The sequence below is a fragment of the Lytechinus pictus genome, chromosome 14 (assembly GCF_037042905.1).
Source record: "Lytechinus pictus isolate F3 Inbred chromosome 14, Lp3.0, whole genome shotgun sequence".
Lineage (NCBI taxonomy): Eukaryota > Metazoa > Echinodermata > Echinoidea > Temnopleuroida > Toxopneustidae > Lytechinus > Lytechinus pictus.
In genome coordinates, this window is record NC_087258.1 from 14,130,093 (window position 1) to 14,151,178 (window position 21,086).

General features: G+C 37.1%; 1 protein-coding gene across 2 annotated transcripts; it reads right to left on the reverse strand.

The window, feature by feature from the left end:
- Nucleotides 1-9,889: 9,889 nt before the first annotated feature.
- LOC135156687 (glutamate carboxypeptidase 2 homolog) lies at nt 9,890-20,186 on the reverse strand. Of its 2 annotated transcripts, none has more exons than XM_064109662.1 (7): nt 20,033-20,186; nt 18,727-19,113; nt 17,571-17,711; nt 16,335-16,467; nt 14,396-14,521; nt 12,653-12,836; nt 9,890-10,017 (listed from the first exon to the last, which is right to left on the reverse strand). In XM_064109662.1, exons 2-7 carry the CDS (start codon nt 19,089-19,091, stop codon nt 9,905-9,907), a joined length of 1,062 nt encoding a protein of 353 aa, XP_063965732.1. In that variant the 5' UTR covers nt 19,092-19,113; nt 20,033-20,186; the 3' UTR covers nt 9,890-9,904. The 2 variants fall into 2 exon arrangements, with proteins under 2 accessions (XP_063965732.1, XP_063965733.1); XM_064109663.1 differs by lacking the exon at nt 20,033-20,186 and adding an exon at nt 19,290-19,884.
- Nucleotides 20,187-21,086: the final 900 nt, after the last annotated feature.

Sequence of the window (21,086 nt, forward strand, 5' to 3'; positions counted from 1 at the left end):
AGTGCAGTATACTTTGTATACTGTATAGCCCCAGTAGATAATTGAACCTTTTTTATTTAATAAGATATATTTCGCAAATATCTGTAAAACCCAAAGTAGAGAAATAAAAGCAATATAGCTATGTGAAGCTGCTTGCTATTGTTGAACTCGTATCATCTAATATCCAAGATCCCCAGGATGATGAAACCTACTTTTTGGCTGAAAAAGGGCTTAAAAATGGGTGAATTGAGGTTAAATTACCTTTTAACTCTACAAATAATGGTTTAAAAGTAATAATTATTGGAAAAACAAATTGCCTACCCCAAAAAACATATGAATAGACACCAAAACTCGAGAAAAAGACCACCAAATAAAGAAGTTGTGGCCAAAACTGTGATTTTGGATTTTGGCCTGGCACACTTTTTTCTCGGACCCGAGACAAAAAATATTGTAATTTCATGTTGAGATAAGATAAAAGGAACACAAAAAAACTGTTGCCAAAGTAAAACCCAAAATCACCCATTTATAGCCCACTCCTACGGTAAAAACAAAGAATTTCTCTATCTCCATTCAGTGGTCCTGGGGTTTCGTTAATACTTAAAGATCCAGACCGGACCCGAAAATGAAATTGATAAATTATATACCAATCGAAAGCTTATAAGCTACTAAATATAGTCCGGTCTGTTAGCGTAAAAAATGCCCTACTTGTGGACACGGTGGACAAAAGCATGATTTTTTCTCCAGACCTTTGTTTATGTATAAGAATTAAAAATGGGGTATGCTCCAAAAAATCTGGCTGCAGGAACAGTGAAAAAATGGGTGAAAATGTCAGAATTTATGAGTTTAGATTGGTCTGATATATAGACTAGCGCTAGTGCAAAACTCAATAGCAGTGCATTATTTTGCATTGGTTTAGTTCTTGAATTCAGACCCCTTTTGCACAGAGTTCTGTTAGTCCTCACATCTCAATGCACCAAATATCTGAATGCAGATGCTAAACAAGCCAAAGGGTGACGGTGGAGGGGGTTGAATGTTGGTGTGTATGTACATATTTTGGTCTTGGGGTAAAGATGTGCATTACACATTTTTTGCATGGAAATTGGAAATTGCGTTGCCATGGTAACAGTGTATTATGACAAAAATAAGGTAGAAATCTTGCAGTTAGAACTACTTCCTCTGTTTTCATCCGATTCTCATGAAATTTGGCACACACATTGGTCTTGAGGTGAAGATGTCTAAGACACATATTTGTGTGTCTTTCAGAAATCTTGTTGCCATGGTAACAACATATCATATGGTGAAAATTGGGAAAAAAAACTTACAATTCAAACTGCTTCATCAGTTTTCAATCAATTCACATGAAATTTGGCATACACATTGGTATTCAAGTAAAGATGTACAGGGCACTTTTTGTGTGTGTTTCAGAAATTGTGTTGCCATGGTAACAACATATTATATGGCAAAATTTAGGTAAAAACCTTGCAATTTGAAGAACTACTTCATCAGTTTTAACCAATTCTCATGCAATTTGGCTCACACATTTGCCTTGAAGTAACGATGTGGAAGAACCATTTTTTGTGTGCATTTGTCAGAGAGTGCATTGCCATGGTAACCACATATGATAGCCAGAAATGCAGGAAAACTCAGTCATTGTGGATCATACTACCCCTGTTTTCAGTCAGTGCTCATAAAAGTTGGAAGAAATATTCATCTTGGGGTAAAGATTCATATTAAATTCTAAATGTCTTCTGAACCAGTGCTTCTCAACCTTTTTTTACTCGAGGACCACTTTGACTCTCATATTTTTTTTCGAGGCCCACCTACCGAAAAATAAAAAAACCGTCAATTTTGATGAAAAAACAAACGTTTCATGAAATTTGAACACAAAGCTCTGAAGCACATTCGCAACAAGCAGTTTGAGAACTAATCTGCATTCAGAAATGTCCGATAAATGGGCGACAATTAACTACTATGATACACAACATGCATGCACATGAGGTTTACATCAAAGTTAGATCGAAAACATCACAGTGAAGTGTGCATGTATATGCTTTGCAGCATGCATGATAACAAAAAAGTATGCTTAGATTTTAGATAGACCGATCGGACAAAACATCTTAACATGTTCAGAAAGGTATAATAGTGTATACTATTGTTTTCCCTATTTTATTTCTCTCTCTTGAGCTTATCGCGGCCCACCTGCAAGTGTTTCTCGGCCCACCAGTGGGCCGAGAGGCACCAGTTGAGAAGCGCTGTTCTAAACTCAACTGCATTAAAATGTTTACGCCAGAGTGTGGGGGGTATTAATCACATTCAGTATAATATTTCTAGGTTTTTTGGCAGAGGGGCGGGATTGGTCCTTAAAATCTGACATCAAAATAAAGAAGGTTAAAGGCGGTGGCCATTAGGAACATTAAACATGATAAACACTCTTAAAATAAGCATCCTTCAAGGGCATAGGCTGGGTGTACACTGGGTGAATGTGAAACCTTCCGCTGAAGCAGAGGAGCTCCGACACTGGCAAGCAAAACGAAATGTGTACCCCTTCTACTTTCAACAGCTGATTTTCCAAAACTTATTTCCACCTCCCCAAGATGTGCACCCCTCCCCATACCACTTTTAGTTCTACCTCCCCATGCTCAAACCAGTTTACACCTTTGCCCCTTATGGGTCTTTCCATTTTCAAAGCAAGACCTTACTTCCTTTTCTTTTTTTTAGAAAATGACCTCATAAAAGTAAAAGTTAAAAGATTATGTCAAGGAACTTAAACCCCCCCCCCCCCCGAAAAAAATAGGGGGCTGATATATTTTTTGAGCAGAAAAATGCCCCCCCCCTTAAAAGGTAAGTAGAGTCCTTTGCAATTCAGACCATTTGAAGTTTAATGCATTCTGCTTTGATAGAAAATTGTTTACGGTACCCAATTATTAACCATTGTTTGTCTATATTCTCCTAGTACTTAGTCTTTTATTCATATTCCGTTCCTACTCTTTCTTTTTAACTTTATCACATCACTCTTGATTTTGAGCTTTACCATACCATCTCCTTCCGTTTCCTCTCTCCTTTTTTTACTCTCTCTCTCCAAGTATATTTTTTCTGACATATTATAAAGTGTACCTTTAATCATGCAACTAAATTAATTAATACGCTGAAGTGTAGAGGATTTTTCTCCCCCCCTTTTTTTTGGGGGGTTGGGGGTTAAGTTCCTAGTCGTAATAATTTTTAAGAGTTCCTAATGGTCATGGCCTTTAACCTTCTATATTTTTATGTTGTCAGTTTTTAAGGACCTCCTTCGTCCCCCCCAAAAAAGAACCTATAGATATTATTGAAGGTGATTAATACCCTGCGCTATTACGTTAAAGGAGAATCCAACCCAAATAAACACTTGTTTTTAGAGGAAAAGGAAAACTGAGACAAGTTTATAGGTCAAAGTTTGAACAATATCGGACAATTAAACCATAAGAAAGTTGTGAATATCATTGGTAATCACAATACCCATGAAGACTTCAAATTGGCCGCATATGTGATGTCATAGTGATGTAAGGCAAGGACCACTCTTCCATGTACTGGAATAATTAATTGGCTAAAATTTCTTTTTCAAAAGTTTTACTTCAAATTATATCTTTCTTTCATGAGGACGTAAAACATTATACTACCGGGTTTATATTACAGCCCCAATGGAGTAAGGATTTAGGAGAAAACCAAAAATCCTGATAATTAAGTACAAGTCTTATAGGAAAGTTGTCCTTGCGGCCTCGCCCCTTGTCATAATTTACTTACCCAGTTGCCAATTTGGAATCTACATACTAGTAGCCTTAGGGATCTTAATTTTAAGGCAGCCATAACTTTATTTTGCTTGTCCGATTTCTTTCAAACTTTTACCATTCTTATTTTTCTCCTTTTCCATGCACACAACATTATGACCAAGGCTGGATTCCCTTTTAACACTGAATATGAATCTTTACCCTAAATGAATATTTGTGTCAACTTTTATGAGCTCAGGCTGAAAACTGAGAAGTAGATTGATCCACAATGAGTTTTCCCCCATATTTCTGGTTATATGTGGTTACCAAGGCAATGCACTCTCTGACAAATGCAAAAAAGGTTCTTTACCTCAAGGCCAATGTGTGAGCCATAATTATTTCATGAGAATTGGTTCAAAACTGATGAATTAGTTCAAATTGCAAGGATTTTACCTAAATTTTGCCATATAATATGTTGTTACCATGGCAACACAATTTTTGTAAGACACTCAAATAGTGCCTTGTACATCTTTACTTCAATACCAATGTGTATGCCAAATTTCATGTGATTTGATCGAAAACTGATGAAGCAGTTACTTTGAATTGTAAGTTTTTTCCCCAATTTTTACCATATATGTTGTTACCATGGCAACAAGATTTCTGAAAGACACACAAATATGTGTCTTAGACATCTTCATCTCAAGACCAATGTGTGTGCCAAATTTCATGAGAATCGGATGAAAACAGAGGAAGTAGTTCTAACTGCAAGATTTCTACCTTATTTTTGTCATAATACACTGTTACCATGGCAACGCAATTTCCAATTTCCATGCAAAAAATGTGTAATGCACATCTTTACCCCAAGACCAAAATATGTACATACACACCAACATTCAACCCCCTCCACCGTCACCCTTCGGCTTGTTTAGCATCTGCATTCAGATATTTGGTGCATTGAGATGTGAGGACTAACAGAACTCTGTGCAAAAGGGGTCTGAATTCAAGAACTAAACCAATGCAAAATAATGCACTGCTATTGAGTTTTGCACTAGCGCTAGTCTATATATCAGACCAATCTAAACTCATAAATTCTGACATTTTCACCCATTTTTTCACTGTTCCTGCAGCCAGATTTTTTGGAGCATACCCCATTTTTAATTCTTATACATAAACAAAGGTCTGGAGAAAGAATCATGCTTTTGTCCACCGTGTCCACATAATTTCGCTAACAGACCAGACTAATACAGCAAGGTATGCTTTATGCATTTTCACCGCTTCCCAGATGAGTATTTTGCTTGTGAATATTCCAATTATCGGGCTTCGAACCCCGCTTAGAAAATAGGCTTTATTGTGCTTTTCACCTGCCTCGAGACCGTGACGTCACGTTGTGTAAGAAGCGTCGTGATTCCATAGGTTTGTACACAGAAAAACTGGGTGATTTTTTGCTTTCCAGATAACGCATTTCATTCTCTTCACTTCTATCACAGAGGGATATCACATATATTTTTACCCACAAGCTTGAATTTATGAAATCTACAGTTTTGAACTAGTTTTTGCCATATTTTATTTCCTGCTTATTTGGCGCAGATTTCAATTCTATCTGCATTTAGATTATGTAAAACAACTTTTCCTGACATAGCAATTTAGGCCCAATAAGAGCCAAACAAAGAAATCACAAAAAAGGTAGTGAATAGTTGTAGGTTTACAACAATTTGAACAGTGAATAATTTTGAGTGCCATTTTCATCTGAAAACGAACAAAAAATATGGATTCATAACATGGAAATGGAAGAAAATACCCAATGCTTTTGTACACAAACCTATGGAATCACAACCCTCCTGACACAACGTGACGTCATCATTTCCAGGCGACGTGGGGGTGCTCAATCGAAGCGTACTTTGGAGGAGCAGTTTCTTTGATTTTTATTTAATATTTGTCAGAAATGGAAGGAGATATATGTAATATTTTTATTGTATGAATCATTACCTTTATTTTGATATATGACTGTTTTTACACCGGTCAGGGTCTTTAAAAGGGTTCTCATTAAAAATAATATAAAAATACAAATTCTGAAGAAGCTGTGCATGTCATGAGCTCCAGCCACAGATGATCGGTGAATAATGTCTCTCAAAAAGAAGACTGGCAACTTTCATATTCCTCATCTTGTAGTAAAAGTATGGTATTTTTTATTTCATCCTCTTTTTTTTCTTTCAAGTGCCTTTAGTATTATCATGACTGATGGGTACACTCAATGACAGAGTCCCCTTTTCACAAACCGCATCAAAGGCAAGTTACAAGCTACCATCATTAATAAGCTCCTGAACTCGAGCATTTGATTGGCTTTATAGAGAAAAGTTGTGGATGTTAAACACTTGTTCATTTTCACAAGAGTCCTAGCCAGTAGTTAAAAGTATACCATCATGGAAAATCATGACATGTACCAAGTATCATTCTGCAATGCAAGAGACTCAATTCAGTTAATAAGAATTTTACAAGTTTCAATGACATATTAATTTTTCATTAGGTGCATGCAATTAAAAGTAGATGTACATGAATATTGCCATTCATAATGCATATACATTATGTATGTACATACAATGTAATACCAAATCATGAAAATATTTGAAGATGAAAAAAAATGTAGTTATATACCCACCAAGATGTGATCATGGCAATAATGATTAGTACCGTACTACAACTGTGATGGTCACCACAGTAACCGAATGGGTTAAAGGTGAATGCAACCAAATGATCATATTACTAATGTTGGAATTAACTTTAAAAGGATGTTTAATTATGATCCTGGGATGGTATTCTGGAACACTGTCATAACTTTTGTCACAAATTTTGTCATTTCTCTCCGACAAATATGACATCGCTATGATTGTCACAAATCGGTATTCTGATCAATGTCTTTTCCCTGTCATATCTCTCTCTATTAAGTTCCCGCCCATATTTTCGGAAGCAAACCAATCCAAATGATCGTTAGTTCCCAGTGGGAGCCCTTCTAACCAATAGGTAGGCCACGTGGCAGGTAGGGCGTATTCCAAATACAGTTGCTGGCATCGTGCAACTACGCATATATATGTGCTTTATTACAAAGAGAGAGACATAGAGCTGTGAAGGATTTTAGAAGAAAAATAGAAAAAGAAGGAAAGGAGAGGAAAAAGGAGGAATTAATATGTAGGGCCTAACTAACTGTAGCATGAAAAAAATATTTTTGAAAATTGTCATGGATGATGAGTGAAAGTAATACCACAATCTAATCTAAATATGGTTATTTGCATGACATTTAGTCGGCAGTTATTTGGGATATTTGGTACTAAAATATATGACAAAATTTATGACTGCTATCCCCGTCATAAATTTTGTCATATCCTTTGCTTGTATAAAAGGATTACGTGCATTTAAAGCCGCATATTTTTGTTGCGCGCTATTAAAAGAGAAGAGACAAAATTCATGACAATTTTTGTGACAAAAGTTATAACATCCACCAGAATACTGATCTTGTCATATCTCCGAGAAAAAAAAAATATAGAGAAAAGACAATGTTCAGAATACCGCCCCCGAATAATAATAGCGATTCTGATTATAGTGGTTCTGGTTATAACGTTGATTAAATATCTATTAATTATGAATGCTATTATCACCATAACCATGACGGAGAAACCATAATGATTAATTAGTTGACACTTGACAGGCACAAACCCATCGTTTCTGAAAAACGTTGACACATTTGCTCCAGCGACAATTACTTCGGGTTTTATTTCGTCTAAGATATAGGGTTAGGGTTGCAATAGGGTTTTATGTTAGGTTTAGGGTAGGGTATAGCGTTATTAAAAATCCAGGGTTTTAGTTTGTCATTTCATTAATGTGTGGAATTTGCAGCGGAGCAATTGTCGCCGGAGCAAATGTCATGGAACCCTCAAAACATCGGTGTAGACTTCCCTCTCAAGACCCACTTGATTTAAAAGTGCCCATGTGGGGTCTGTGCCTGCAGACTAATAAATCAGGACCATGAATATATAGATATACAGTTGAGGCCAGAAGTTTACATTCACCCAGGAAATCCAAAGAAAAGTTGACATTTGCCAAACATCATAAAATTAACTGTTATCTTATAAAAAATTTGTGCTATCATGACAAATTTGATATCAAACAAATGAGTATGTCATGCCTCTTCATCACATTGCTTTGTCATCAGGAGCTGAAAAATATTGAGGTGTCATTTTTCCCAAAAAAATCTTCATATTTTAGACAAATCAAAAATAAAAACTTGACAAAAACATTTCATATTTGTGCTAGTTACTTCTCGACACAAACATTTCAGATTACACTTTTTTGTTCAGTAGTGACATATGATAGAAAATTTAATATAAATCATAGATTTGACATTTATATATTTCTATGAAACGATGTCTGAAAATGTAATAACAAAACAATAGAACACATTTGGCACTAATATTACTTTTTTTCTTCAATGAAAATTCCACCCGAAATATACTTTAATCCCAATGGCATCCCAATCATGTGAAAGAGCTTAATACACTTTCATTTGATACCAAATTCGTCGTGGTAGTATTTATTTTTTTGAAGATATAGTAAATTTGACGATGTTTGGCAAGCGAACAAATTTCACTGAATTCCATGGGTGTATATTGTATGTAAAGTTTTGGCCTCAACTGTACATACATGTAGTATACAAATACATGTATATCAGGCTCTGAGAAAGAACAGTGGGAATTATTTATCAGAGGTTAGTCTGGAAATTACTGTTTTCCCGAAGCGCCAAGGAAAAAATAGTTGCCAGTCCAACCAAGGATTAGTAATTCCCAATGTGCTTTTGGAGGAAACAGCCGACATATTTGTCTTATATCCCTCTTTAAGTTAATCTACGTGTAGACCGAGTCCTTGCTGATGTTTAACCAATCTGGACCAATTCTAACGTTGGACCAAGTCCTAGGCCTATCGAGCTATTACCCGTATGCTAATCAGTTCCTGGGTAGGCTGCTTGCGGTATAGTATAAAATCTATCCATTACACACAAAACAAACACATAGTTTTTTTTCAGACACCATTTGTAATTTCAAACTGAAGAATACTGTGCTTACATATTGAATATATATATTGAAATTGAATCCCCTATTCATGCAAGAGGGGAAATTCACTATTCATTAGAGAAGCAGAATTAACTTTAGTGCCCTTTGTGAAATAGATAGTGTATGAAGGATATGACAAACGGACTGCATGCAATGACAGAAGGTGGGTGGGGCAGGGGGAATCCCCTATTTATGAAAGGGGAAAGTCCCCAATCATGGGAGAAGCAGAATTACCTTTAGAGCCCTTTGAGAAATAGTACACAGCAAGCAGTTTCTGGATTGCTTTAGAAGAGGCATACAACAGCCTCAACCTATTGATACATTCCTAGTGTGAAGAAATAAATGAAGTAAAGCGGGCTGATGTAAGAAAGTGCAAGGAAATTTGAAGTCCAAAGAGGTGAGGCTACATTATACATACATATTCACGATAATATGTATGTGTACATTTTATTGTGAATATCACAGCTACATGTATAGACATTGGTTGAGAAGAGGAGCTTTGAACTGACAGCAAAGGGTTCTATAGAATAGGAAAGTGGCCTCTGTCACTCTGGCACAATCAAAATGTTTTAAATGAATATGACGCAGAAAGTCAAATCAAGTGAAAAACAAATTTATATATAGCTATTTTTTGCAAAGAATCTAGTATACAAGATTGATGGCAAGTTCACACCAATGGGCAATACAAATCTTGAAAGATACCATTTACTGAATATTGGAAAATGGGATGGGCAGTCCGTGCAACTGCATGTGCGTGCATGAACTAAAGTGCAAGGAATATGCATGGGCCAGGAGATCTGGCATGAGTTTGATTCTCTTGTTTTCAGTTCTAACCAACTAGGTAAATTCTTCATATTATTCAGTGAGTGCAACAATACCCCGTACAAACCTAAAACCAACATGACAGAACTACATGGTAGTATATATATATAGTGTTAGTATCAAGTGTTAGTCCAAAGAAATTCTATTTAAAACCCTGTAGAATATTGAAAACCCATAAGCTTAAAAGAGGATTAATCTGTTCCTCTAACCTATTAGTTGAGGGTGCACACATATAAAGATAGAAGCATATCTCTGATTATTTAATCACAGCACTCTTGTCTTTGAATAAGAATGAAAGAAGCTTATAGTCGGGTGAGTCTGGCAAATCATACCTTGTAGCTTTGACGCTTGCGCTGAATCATTCACAGAACCATACTCTATTAAGCAAAAGATGGAGTGGGGAGCAAAAGGTCACAAGTGCACGAATTAGAACAAATGAATTCAAGCTAAAACAAAAAGTTAAATAAATTTCTAAACTAAATTAGAAAAAGGAAAGCAATTGACAATGAATGCAAGTGATACTGTTGGTGAAGGGCTATGACATAGACATAGAAAATCTTATCAACATGTCCATGCTATCTCTCACAGTCAACCTTTCTTTACTTGGGGCACATAAGAAAAAGGAAAGCCTACCAATTTCATTACATATCAATCAATTAAATTAACCATGAGAAGACTGATTTTCATCGCAATCAGGCATTGAAATGGCCCAGTCTATTTACGGTTAATAGAGTGATAACTCAACTTTATTCTTCTTTCCTGACATCTATTCAAGAGAACTATAAAATCCCTCATCATGGACTTCCCAGAAAATTTCTGAAAAGGTGGTGCATGATATTCATACCCCCAAAAAAGTTTTAGTCCCAGGTACACTTTCTGAATGCAGTATAGGATTTTAGAAAGAAAAAAATTCTTATCATTTTGGTAACCCCCAAACTCCCCAAGTTATTGGAATGTTCCCAAAGGCAATGAAAAGGTTTCTATCATCAATTCCTATAAATTGACGAAAAGGTATTCTATAAGGGGACTTCAAGAAGGAGACCTTGTAGAGTAAATATCTCAATGTCTACTACTGAAAAGGCTTCATAAATCGTATGTCTGGCAAATAATCCTTAAGAACTGGTCCTACGGTCCCAGACCAGTAAAAATTGCTGTTGGGCCAGTACCTTTTCAGAAATACCCAGATTTACTGGTCCGACATGACCAGTAAAAATATATCAAACTGATACAAATGATCTTTTCTCCTCTTTTGTACATTATAAAAATGGCTCTCCAAAATTGAGAAACTGCTCCCATGAATTATTTTGTGAGTGTGTACTGTTTATTAGGTTTTTTTTTTTTTGAGGGGGGGAATAAAATCACTAAACGACAGCATAATAATTTTGAATGCTTTTATTCATTTTGGGGGACCAGTAAATTTAAGGTTCAGACCAGTAAAAAGTTGAAAATCCGGGTATCTACTGGTCCGACATGACTGATTGGACCAGAAGAAAAAAGGTATTAGTGTGGAGCCCTGCTTTGACTGTTGTGAAGATAAACGAGGAACCAGTAACGGTTGGGCCGTCTTACAGAAGCAGTGATTGATACAATCAACTTCAGAAATCCATCAATGTCATTATAATTCATGCGGGAAATGTACGCTTAATCCTTTCGAAAATAGTGAGCATTCTGATTTATCATGACAATTACGCATGCATCACTATAAATCATTCACTTTTGAAAATGCTTTCAGCAGACACATGCATAATAGAGGTTGAGATCGTTGGCTTTCCATAGATGAGAACAGAATTAATTGCAAATCTTTGAGGACAGGGCTCAGAAAAAAACGCATCACAAAGCACAATGCACATTATAGAAAGCACACACAGAATCACAAATGGCCTTTGAAAATGAATATTCAGAAAGAGACGGATTCATAAAAAGTCTACTTAATGGGGAGAAAGTACTCTAACTCGATCAAAAATTCATTTATGCGTACGATTACATCCGCACACCTCCCATTAAAAAGGGTTCACAGAGACAGTTTCAGTTTGAGAGTTTTAATAAAATTGAATACTTGTGACGTGTGTTATACTGGTTGCAAAGTGCCTACGGTGCTCAATTGCAATGCTAGACTACAAACACAATGCCATTAATAAAACAAAATGCAGTGTATATCATTAAAAGTGCCATTGGGGGTTTGTAAGTTTGGATGTTGACCAGTGGATTGTTGTGCATTTATTTCATAATTGTGTACTTTGTGTTCCATGCATAGTACATGACTGGTGGAGCGGAACAACGTACAAAGCATGTGCAAGCACCTATTATTGCCAGTACATTGCTTTAATATCTGTATCTGTCGGTTGACGTACAATCAACGGCATCTAATTGTCGCGTACGAGTCCACTATCTTCCCAAAACATGTTAATAGGGGAAATCAATGTCATCATCACAAGAACTTTAGATGTCAGGCTACAGTAGTCGAGTTTGGGTGTGCTTAGTGTCTCGCATTGCTTCACATCACTGACTTCATATCCCATGCACACAAACCTACATGTATGCAAAGGCTATAAATAACCTGGGGTTTGTAACATAAAACTTAGTGATTGATCATGGGGTAGATATTCACAACTGGGCCCTGTCTTACAAAGAGTTATGATCAATCCAATCAAATGTAACTCTATGGAAATCCATCAGTGTCATAATTTTTTTCTACAGTAAATTTGTAAAATGTCCTTTGTAAACAAAGGAGAACACACCAACTTGTCAAGAAATCAATGAATTCATGAATATACATTCATATCTAGAAAATCTTTTGAACAAACATGCATTCTATATGTTGATTTTGCTGGCTTATCATAGTTGCGATTAATCGGATCAATTGCAACTCTTTCTAAGATGGGCCCCTGATCATACACAATCAAAGCAATCAATTGCAGAGATCAGCCCTAAGATCAATGGCTAAACTTCATGATACCGTGCCAAGGCCTCCAGAGTAGACATTCCTAGATAAAATGAGTCTTGTCGTCTTACCGAGAGAAGGCAGGAACGGTGTTAGAGGGTCACCAAAGGCCATTCTGACCGGGTCCCGGATGGTAGCATTGACCGGTAGCCACCAGGTGTTGGGGTCGGCATCCTTGGTAATGTTTGGGGTGTAGTGAAGGGTATCTGGGAACACCACGAGGGCTATCCCACCATGATAACGGCATGCCCTGGCCTATCACATAGGAAGAGTAAAGAGAATATATAGAGAGGAAAGGGAGGTAGATTATTATTAAATTAAATATATTCATTTAATGGGTTATTTCAAGTCTGGTGTTGGTGTTGAAAGCACAATTGGGACTGCATCTCCTAGATGTAGCTCGAAAACCTATTCTGAGTTTGCACAAATGATACAGATCACAATATTGACAGCTCAACATCTAGCGAGTGACTTTTCAGATCCATCTTTCTTTTATGTTTGGTGTTATACTCATATAAAAATTGACCTAACACCAACACCAAAAGGTCAACACTGAACTTGAAATCACCCATTCTGCTGATGCTTCACAATATGGTGCACCATTTATCGATTGCAGCGACCAGGCCAAATGTCTAACTTTGGGGTCGACATCGCACGCAGGCAGCACACATTGCTAGTGCTTCAAAAATGAATTTTAACCATATGGCAAGAATTCATCAAACATGGTCTATATTTTGAAAAGAAATATGTGGGCAAATTTCTCTCCTACCTCCTGGACCCTAGTAAAAAGCATATCCAGTTGAGCGGTCAACCAGCGCTGAATAATTGCATACATTCACTGAAGTACTAGCATGCGCAATAGATGTCGACTTTTTCCCATGATGCACTGCAAATTTAGGCCTGTGCGCTGCACCTGATAGATGGCGTGCCGTATCGTGAATCCACCGAATCGCGCACAACTCTTTATGTTGGATGTAATAAATTTTACATACAGAGCCCTTGTCTTTTCAAGGGGTAAACAGTAAGAAATGAGAAATGACTGGGCCTATGCATGTAAAACTGTGACAAGGAATTAGGGTTCATTCAAAGATCAAAATCTATAAAGTATATGAGTGTAAATACGATTTATAAACCAAACTTTGCCCTTGTCATAAGGCCTCGTTAAATTCAAGAGAATAAGGCATTTCTTTTTCTTTATTACCTATTATTAACCGTATCAGACATCTGAGCAGGGCAACTTTGATACATTGTTGCCTGCTTAAGACTGGGATCGAATGGCCGGTCAATAAATTTCCAATTGTTTATCCACGGGCCCAATTTATTGCCCGCTCAGGAAAGTCAATGAAAAAATGCGTGGAAATTGTAGCGGGCAATAAAGCAGAGCTAACATCCGGGTATTCTACGCGTTATTGTACGCGTCCTTGAACCGCACAGTGCTATACGTCACAATGGCAATCAAGTTGAGACAACGCTGGATACTGCGTCCCTAGGCCAGGGATCAGTCATTTCAATTACGTCACAATGCTAGTTCAGAGGCCCAGTCTGCTCAACATGACAAACTAGATTCTCATTGATAAACTTTAAAATATCTAAATTTAACGATTTTTGCTCTAGATGTCTGATTTGGTTAATAATAGCAATATTGACTGGCCTGGGGGCGAAAGGACATATATCGCCCACACTAAATTGATATCACCCTCCTCTACGACTCGGGCGATATAAATCTAGTTTGGGCGATATATGTCGTATCGCCCCGAGGCCAGTCAATATTGCTTTAATATTGTACTCACTGATGAGCATACAGGGATACTTACAATTGATCTAATGTTCAGCTTGCCTTGCCTGACAAGGCATATTTTCCCTTCAATGGGGATGTTTGCTATTTCTTTTAATGTTATGAAGTCGCGCCAAGTTCCATAGTTGATATAAACCAGATCTGCCTGTGAAGATTAGATGAAGAAAAAGTTTTAGTTACCAAGGAAACAAGAAACTTTCTCCATGGTACTGCTACATCGAAGATTGTCACAAAATAGGTATTCATTCTAATGAGAACCAAAATGATTTTAGAAAATACCTTTTCTGCCATGATTACATATCACACATCACTATTAACCCCCCAGCAGTTATTCTTGGTATTTTCTTTATTAAAATCTTTATCTGTTGTTGGTCTTAAAAGCCACAATGCAACAGTCATTTTAAACAGCGCCATCTTGAGCCCTCAACCACCCAATGAAAATCCTGCATCCTTATCCACGATGCAATATTTTAATCTGCAGTCTCATCATAGACGGATGTTGTTTGAAGGTTTGCATGGTGGCATGTACAAATCGCAGATGTGGTTTACGGTACACCATGTGGAGTGTTATAGAAACAGTGGATAGAAGAAAAGAAATGGATATCAGAAATGACTGGGCCTATGTATGCAAAACTGTGACAAGGAATTAGGGTTCATTCAAAGATCAACATCTATAAAGTAAATGAGTGTAAATATGATTTATAAACTAAACTTTGCCCTTGTGATAAGGCCTCGTTAAATTTAAGAGAATAAGGCATTTCTGTCCTGAAGACGGACAGTCAACCCGCCCAAAACGTCGAGTCTCTCTACTGCTTCTACTCATCATCTCTACTCGCCGACTCAAGCCAGCATCTCCTCATCCATCCAACTAATCAAGCTGTTTTCAACTCATCAATCTCTTCTGGTTTACAGTCCTTTTCAGGACTACATTCAAGAAAGATTACTCTACTCTCAAATTTCCACTTTCTCGCCTATCCATTTCTTTTCTTCTTCTATCCACTGTTTCTATAACACTCCACATGGTGTACCGTAAACCACATCTGCCATCATAGACAGGTATTCTATTAAAGTGATCATTTCACTTTGTTCTGATTTAAAAAATTCTCCTTTCGGTTCCTGAAAATGGGCTAAACATTAGGCTTATAGTGTAAAAATACCATCTCAAAAGTTTCAAAGTATTATATTTACAGGATCAATTTTAAAACCTTGGAGATGTAAACCAAAGTTTGAAAATAATTGGGAGTTGGTTTCAGTGACTACATGTATGTGTATACAGGGAATCTGTGCACCACAACACATTAATTCTAGATGAACACAGCATGACCTACATACAGTGTGTACAAGGTATACACTGAGTGTACAGTGCAGCTAATAGTGTGTACAGGAGATACACACAACAGAAGGCAGTCAAAATAGCCAACAGACTTTTTGAATTGGAGAAAACTGGTCATAAGCTGAACCCGTCTACTAGACGGTTCTAAAAATCAGGCTAATAAATTGCTACTTGTATCTAAATTAGAGTTTTTCATCCTATATTGTGGTCTGTTACAGGCACTCATACGCACGTTTCAACTCAGTTTGAGAATTTCTTAAATCATCAGCTCACAAAGTTAAACGATCCCTTTAACATTAATATGTACAGTGTCCTAATCTTTTTCAACAGTTATAAACAATATATGCCAAGAAATAATATGTTTCAGTATGCTCCTGCTATTCATGTGTTCCAATAGAGATCAAGTGACCATTACAATTTTTAAACCAAAATGCAAAATACTATATTTCTGATTGTCTGAAGAAAAGAGAGACACTATTCAAATAATACATACATGTAGGCGTATAGAACAAGATTCACTGTGTTCGGTACAACCCTTTAAATGGTTTATATGCTGTTTAATAAAGAGCCTTCCTTTATACTGTGACCGAAGTTTAACCTCCATATCACATGTCATATAACTTACCTCAATATCTATGTTTGCGCCATAAGGATTAAAGCCTGGTAGAAGATTGTTTTCTGGGTCATCGTTTGGGTAGTACGTAGTATTACAGCAAACTGGAGGGTTACCATATGTATCAAAACGAGTGGGATGGGTCCTGTCAATGGAAACATATAAAGGCCCAAATTCACAAAGGTGCATTTAAAACCATCGGTTGAACCCATGGTTTATGCAGATTTTCTGTATTAATTACGCCTAATACCGCGTATATTAAGATACTTCCAGTGCCGATGCACGCTTTTATTTATCTACATTTGCCACTCTCCATCCATACGATAGGATAGGATACCTTGAATGCCTAGCACCAGATAATAATAATAGTTGGATTTATCACAGCGCTTTTTCCAGAGGATACAAAGCGCTGTTGATGGCATAAGACAAGTTAATGTTTATGGTTATATAAGTGTGTTTTGAGATGTTTTTTGAAGAGGTCAAGAAAAGAGAGGTTTCGGAGAGACGGAGAGACGGAGGGAGTTTGTTCCAACGATGGGGGGGGGGGGGGGAAGAGATTGAAAAGAGTTGAAACCGGCCTTATTTTATGGATTTCGGAATGACATAGGAAGGAGCAGCTGTAAAACGAAGAGAGTATGTAGATCTTTGTGGCTGAAATAATAAAGAAATGTACATGTAAGAAGGATGTGTGGTTGACAGAGATTTACATGTATAGGTTTGAACAAGTATTCGATAATGTATTCTATCAGGAACAGGTACTGTAGCCAATGAAGTTCATTTTAATAGAAGAGGGGTAGCATGACACCATTTTGGTTTTTGATCAGGGTAGTTGTGCTAATACCTGGGTAAAAGTACAAAGTGCTTTTAGATGCATTTTATGTTGCATATTATTCTGCCCTCACAAATAATAATAATAATAACAGCATGTTTACGCAGGGTAGCCACTTCAGTTCCGAAAACTATTCTCCCAGCGGGCCATGCTAATATTATTACCCGGCTAAGCTAGGCTAACGATTCAGGTGCACACAGCTTTTTGAGGAATTATTTCCTGCCGGTACCCATTTACCTCACCTGGGTTGAGTGCAGCACAGTGTGGATAAATTTCTTGCTGAAGGAAAACACGCCACGGCTAGGATTCGAACCCACTGTTTGAAAGGAAAGAGTCAGAACCACTAGACCACGACGTGCCCACAAATGGCGCATATCAGTGAATCACACCCCTTTATCGCAGATGACCCTGATCCTCACCTGTTTGGTCTAGATAGCTGGACTTGGTATTTCTTTGTGTAAACCTTGAATCCCCCAGCACTTGCCCAGGCATTTTTTATACCTGCTATGATCTGTTCACTATCAGGAGAGGCTGCATAGTGAGGCCGCTGTGTGTATTGTCTGAGAGGGAGAAAAAAAAGGAAAACATATTTAGGTCTTGAACTTGCACTCATACATGTACATGTATATTGGGCACAATAATGAATTTCATTTTTGCAGGAAAAAAATCAGTTTGACAAAAAGTGTATCATAAATGAAAATAACTGTAGAACCATACAAGGGCAAAAGTGTCATTTAGAAAAAGAAGGAGATATAAATATGACAGATGCCTTTAATATTTTATTTGATATTTTCAAATTTTTAAAGAAAAGACAATCACATTCTGCATCACAGATCTACTGAACGGAGAAAGTAAATGTACACATATGCTTATGGTGTTCACAAATTGCAATTTAATTATGGCCCACAATGCTTTGCCAATCTATACACATTAAAGGTTGTTGTTAATATGTGTTTCACATAATTGTTACTGTCTTACATGTACATCTGACAGGAAGCTATCCTTTGGGTGACATAAACTCACATTTCAAATTTTGGAGAAAATCCCTCTTTTTGTTTCTTTGAAATAGAGACTTTCTGTTCGTGCACACAACCCCCCCCCCCTAAAATCTAAAAAATGAAACAAATACATGTGCAATACAGATAGGAAACAGTGTTTTATGGCAATAATGATTTCATTCTTTTGTTGGGTTTTCCTTGTAGCGATGAACAGAATTACAATTAATTTTCCTATTGTCCATGTTTGAGGAGTAATTACCGGTATGAGTAATACATGAAAGGGAGGTGTGAGGATGAGGCAACCTGCTATTGATGATAATTCAAAACAAAGAATCTCCACATCGAGTCATTGTTGCATCATAAGCTGGCATGCAATTAGGCAAAAGAAAAACAAATAATCGTGCAACAGCATGTAAGATACAAGTACATCAAAATATTATCAAAAAAAATAGATTTCAATGTTCCAACTTTGAATGAGGATCAGTGCGATCATCCCTGTACTGCACTAAAATTAAGAAAAAATACAGTGGCTTACATAGTTACATGTACATGTATAAAAACAAAAATTAATTCTTACTTTAGATACGAATCCAACGTATCATTCTTAATGAGGGTGTGCAGGATATCACTGTAATTACTATGAGGAGCTGGCTCCGTGGTAGGAGGCGGCATAGGTGTGGTGTGTGTCTCATTGTGTGTCTCGGTTTCGCAGTGCTCCATGACCACATAGTGCAAAAAGTGTCCAATCACGATACCGACAAAGAATAGGCACAATGCAAAGGCTAGAAGGCCGATTGTCTTCCTGTGATGGCTACACCATCTCCTGATGGCAGGCCATCGACCGTAGTTATCGTAGTTGTTGCGGACCTTAAGATCCAGCGTATCAATGTCCATTTCCTCCGCAAAGCGGGTGTACGCTGCTCCGCTCCCGTCGCCCGTCATGGTGCTGGGTTATTAACGAAACCTGAAAGGAATTGAAATACAGATAGGTAATCAATAATGATGATAATATAGGGTATTCGTATGCACATATCCATCGCGTTAGATGCTCAAGGCACTTCTTAATATTACCCTGGCCCTGATTGCAGTGAACGTAGCTTTGAGGAATTATTTCCTGATGGTACCCATTAAATACCTCACCTGGAATGAGTGCAGCACATTGGAAACCGATATTCTTGCTGAAGGATATGACGACGGCTGGGATTCCAACCCAAGACCTTCTGTTTCAAAATCCGGAGACTAATCCACTGGGCCACAACACTCAACACTTCATCAGCCCTTGCAGTGAGCACATACAGTACATATAAGAGGGCAAGGCAATTTGTAGAAAAATCGTCTCAGAACCAGTGTAACAAGGGCATTCAAAAGGGCAAAAAAGGCTATTGATGTGGGCACAAAAGGGAAGGCACGGCAATCCCAGCATAATACATGTAGGTACATGTACATCATTTAATATGAGCCAATCATATGTACATTATATGTAGGCAATGGCTGGCTTTATAAAACTTTGTACATCTCAAAATTTGAAGATTTGAGGGCAGGCAGCTTTAAAGGGCAGTATTTTAAAAACATAGCGATGGCAGCAGTCTCATATTGTCTGAAAACAGTCTCCTGATAATTGTTAAGAACTCTTTTGATGCAAAAGAAGGTTGCCATATCCACATTTATAACTATAAAATCTACCAGTAGCTTGTTCTGAGCTGTTATCAAATATTTAAATTTTGAGAAACACTCTACTCTAACCAGGTTTTATCAGCCCAGCCACATTACTTCCATACCGTACATGTATAATACAAAAATTTACATAATTTTGAAACATACACCCCACACTGCATATATTGAGTAAACAAGCTGAAAGGAAATAGAATACCACATGTACATACTGCTACAAATAATGGGTTTTGTATTGTGAATGCCCCAGTCTGCATTTGAAATATTTGTACAAGCCCACCACTGGTTGTCGTTGTTGTTAAACACTGTGGTTGGCGAAACCTCCCACACTCGTCACAGTACAACACTTCCTGATAAGCAAGATCGGGCACAAATATACGCAGACAATGTACACAGAATCATACAATGATGTAGGCAACAATGCTTTTCAGTTATCCATACTATGATTGATATAACATGTTGATCAATTTGTTTCAGTTGAGTAGTTTCATGGTATTGTTGTTCTATTGTTGTATCTAGAGTGTTTTGGTGTCATGGCCAGGCACAGCATGGAAAACTCTTGTACTACAAGCACAATAGTGGCCCAGCCTTAATTTTACAGCAGAAACTGAAAACAGTTTATAAATAATAGCATGTATTGAGCATTTAGGTTGGTTCAATTTGATACTGGGGAGAAGAACATTCAAATATGTTGGTACATGTATTTAAGCATACCAAGAAAATAAAATATGTCAAATTACAAGGAAAAAATTAATAAAACAAATCCTCCTGCCCTCATATTACTTGAATATCATACTATGTACAAAAAGAATAGAAAAGAGCAATATCAAGAAATACTTCATATTTTCTGGAACATTAATTCTTGATGATAAAAGCTACAAAATTTAATTTGTTGCATATTTAAGTAGTGAGGAAATATCTAGGTTAATTTTTTCCATCATTATTTTTATATAATCTGCGACAGTAAAGAAGACACAACGATCACAATAATTACATTTGGGCCTACCATTTAATGAGGAAACATTGTCTTAACAACACGGCGCCGAAAGGGGGCGAGGAATAATATTTTGGTAACGAACTAGCTGGCGTCACAAGGTGGCGCTATAACACATCATATAATGGCGCTGGGATTTTGGGTAGGAAGATCCTGGGGTCACAGTTTCAAGTTAGCTTTTCCGAACCCAGGCAGCTTTAAAGCTACACCTGTACATGTACTCACTAACCGTAACGTTTTCATTCAGATATTGTTAAATCTTTATTGGATAT

Excerpts from the sequence above, each read along its gene's own strand:
- LOC135156687 (XM_064109662.1), bottom strand. The coding sequence starts at position 19,091 with ATGACGGGCGACGGGAGCGGAGCAGCGTACACCCGCTTTGCGGAGGAA. Across the intron at positions 16,468-17,570 it reads CAGCTATCTAGACCAAACAG|GACCCATCCCACTCGTTTTG; the intron begins GTGAGGATCAGG and ends TTCCATTGACAG. Across the intron at positions 10,018-12,652 it reads ACCGTTCCTGCCTTCTCTCG|AGTATGGTTCTGTGAATGAT; the intron begins GTAAGACGACAA and ends TTTGCTTAATAG.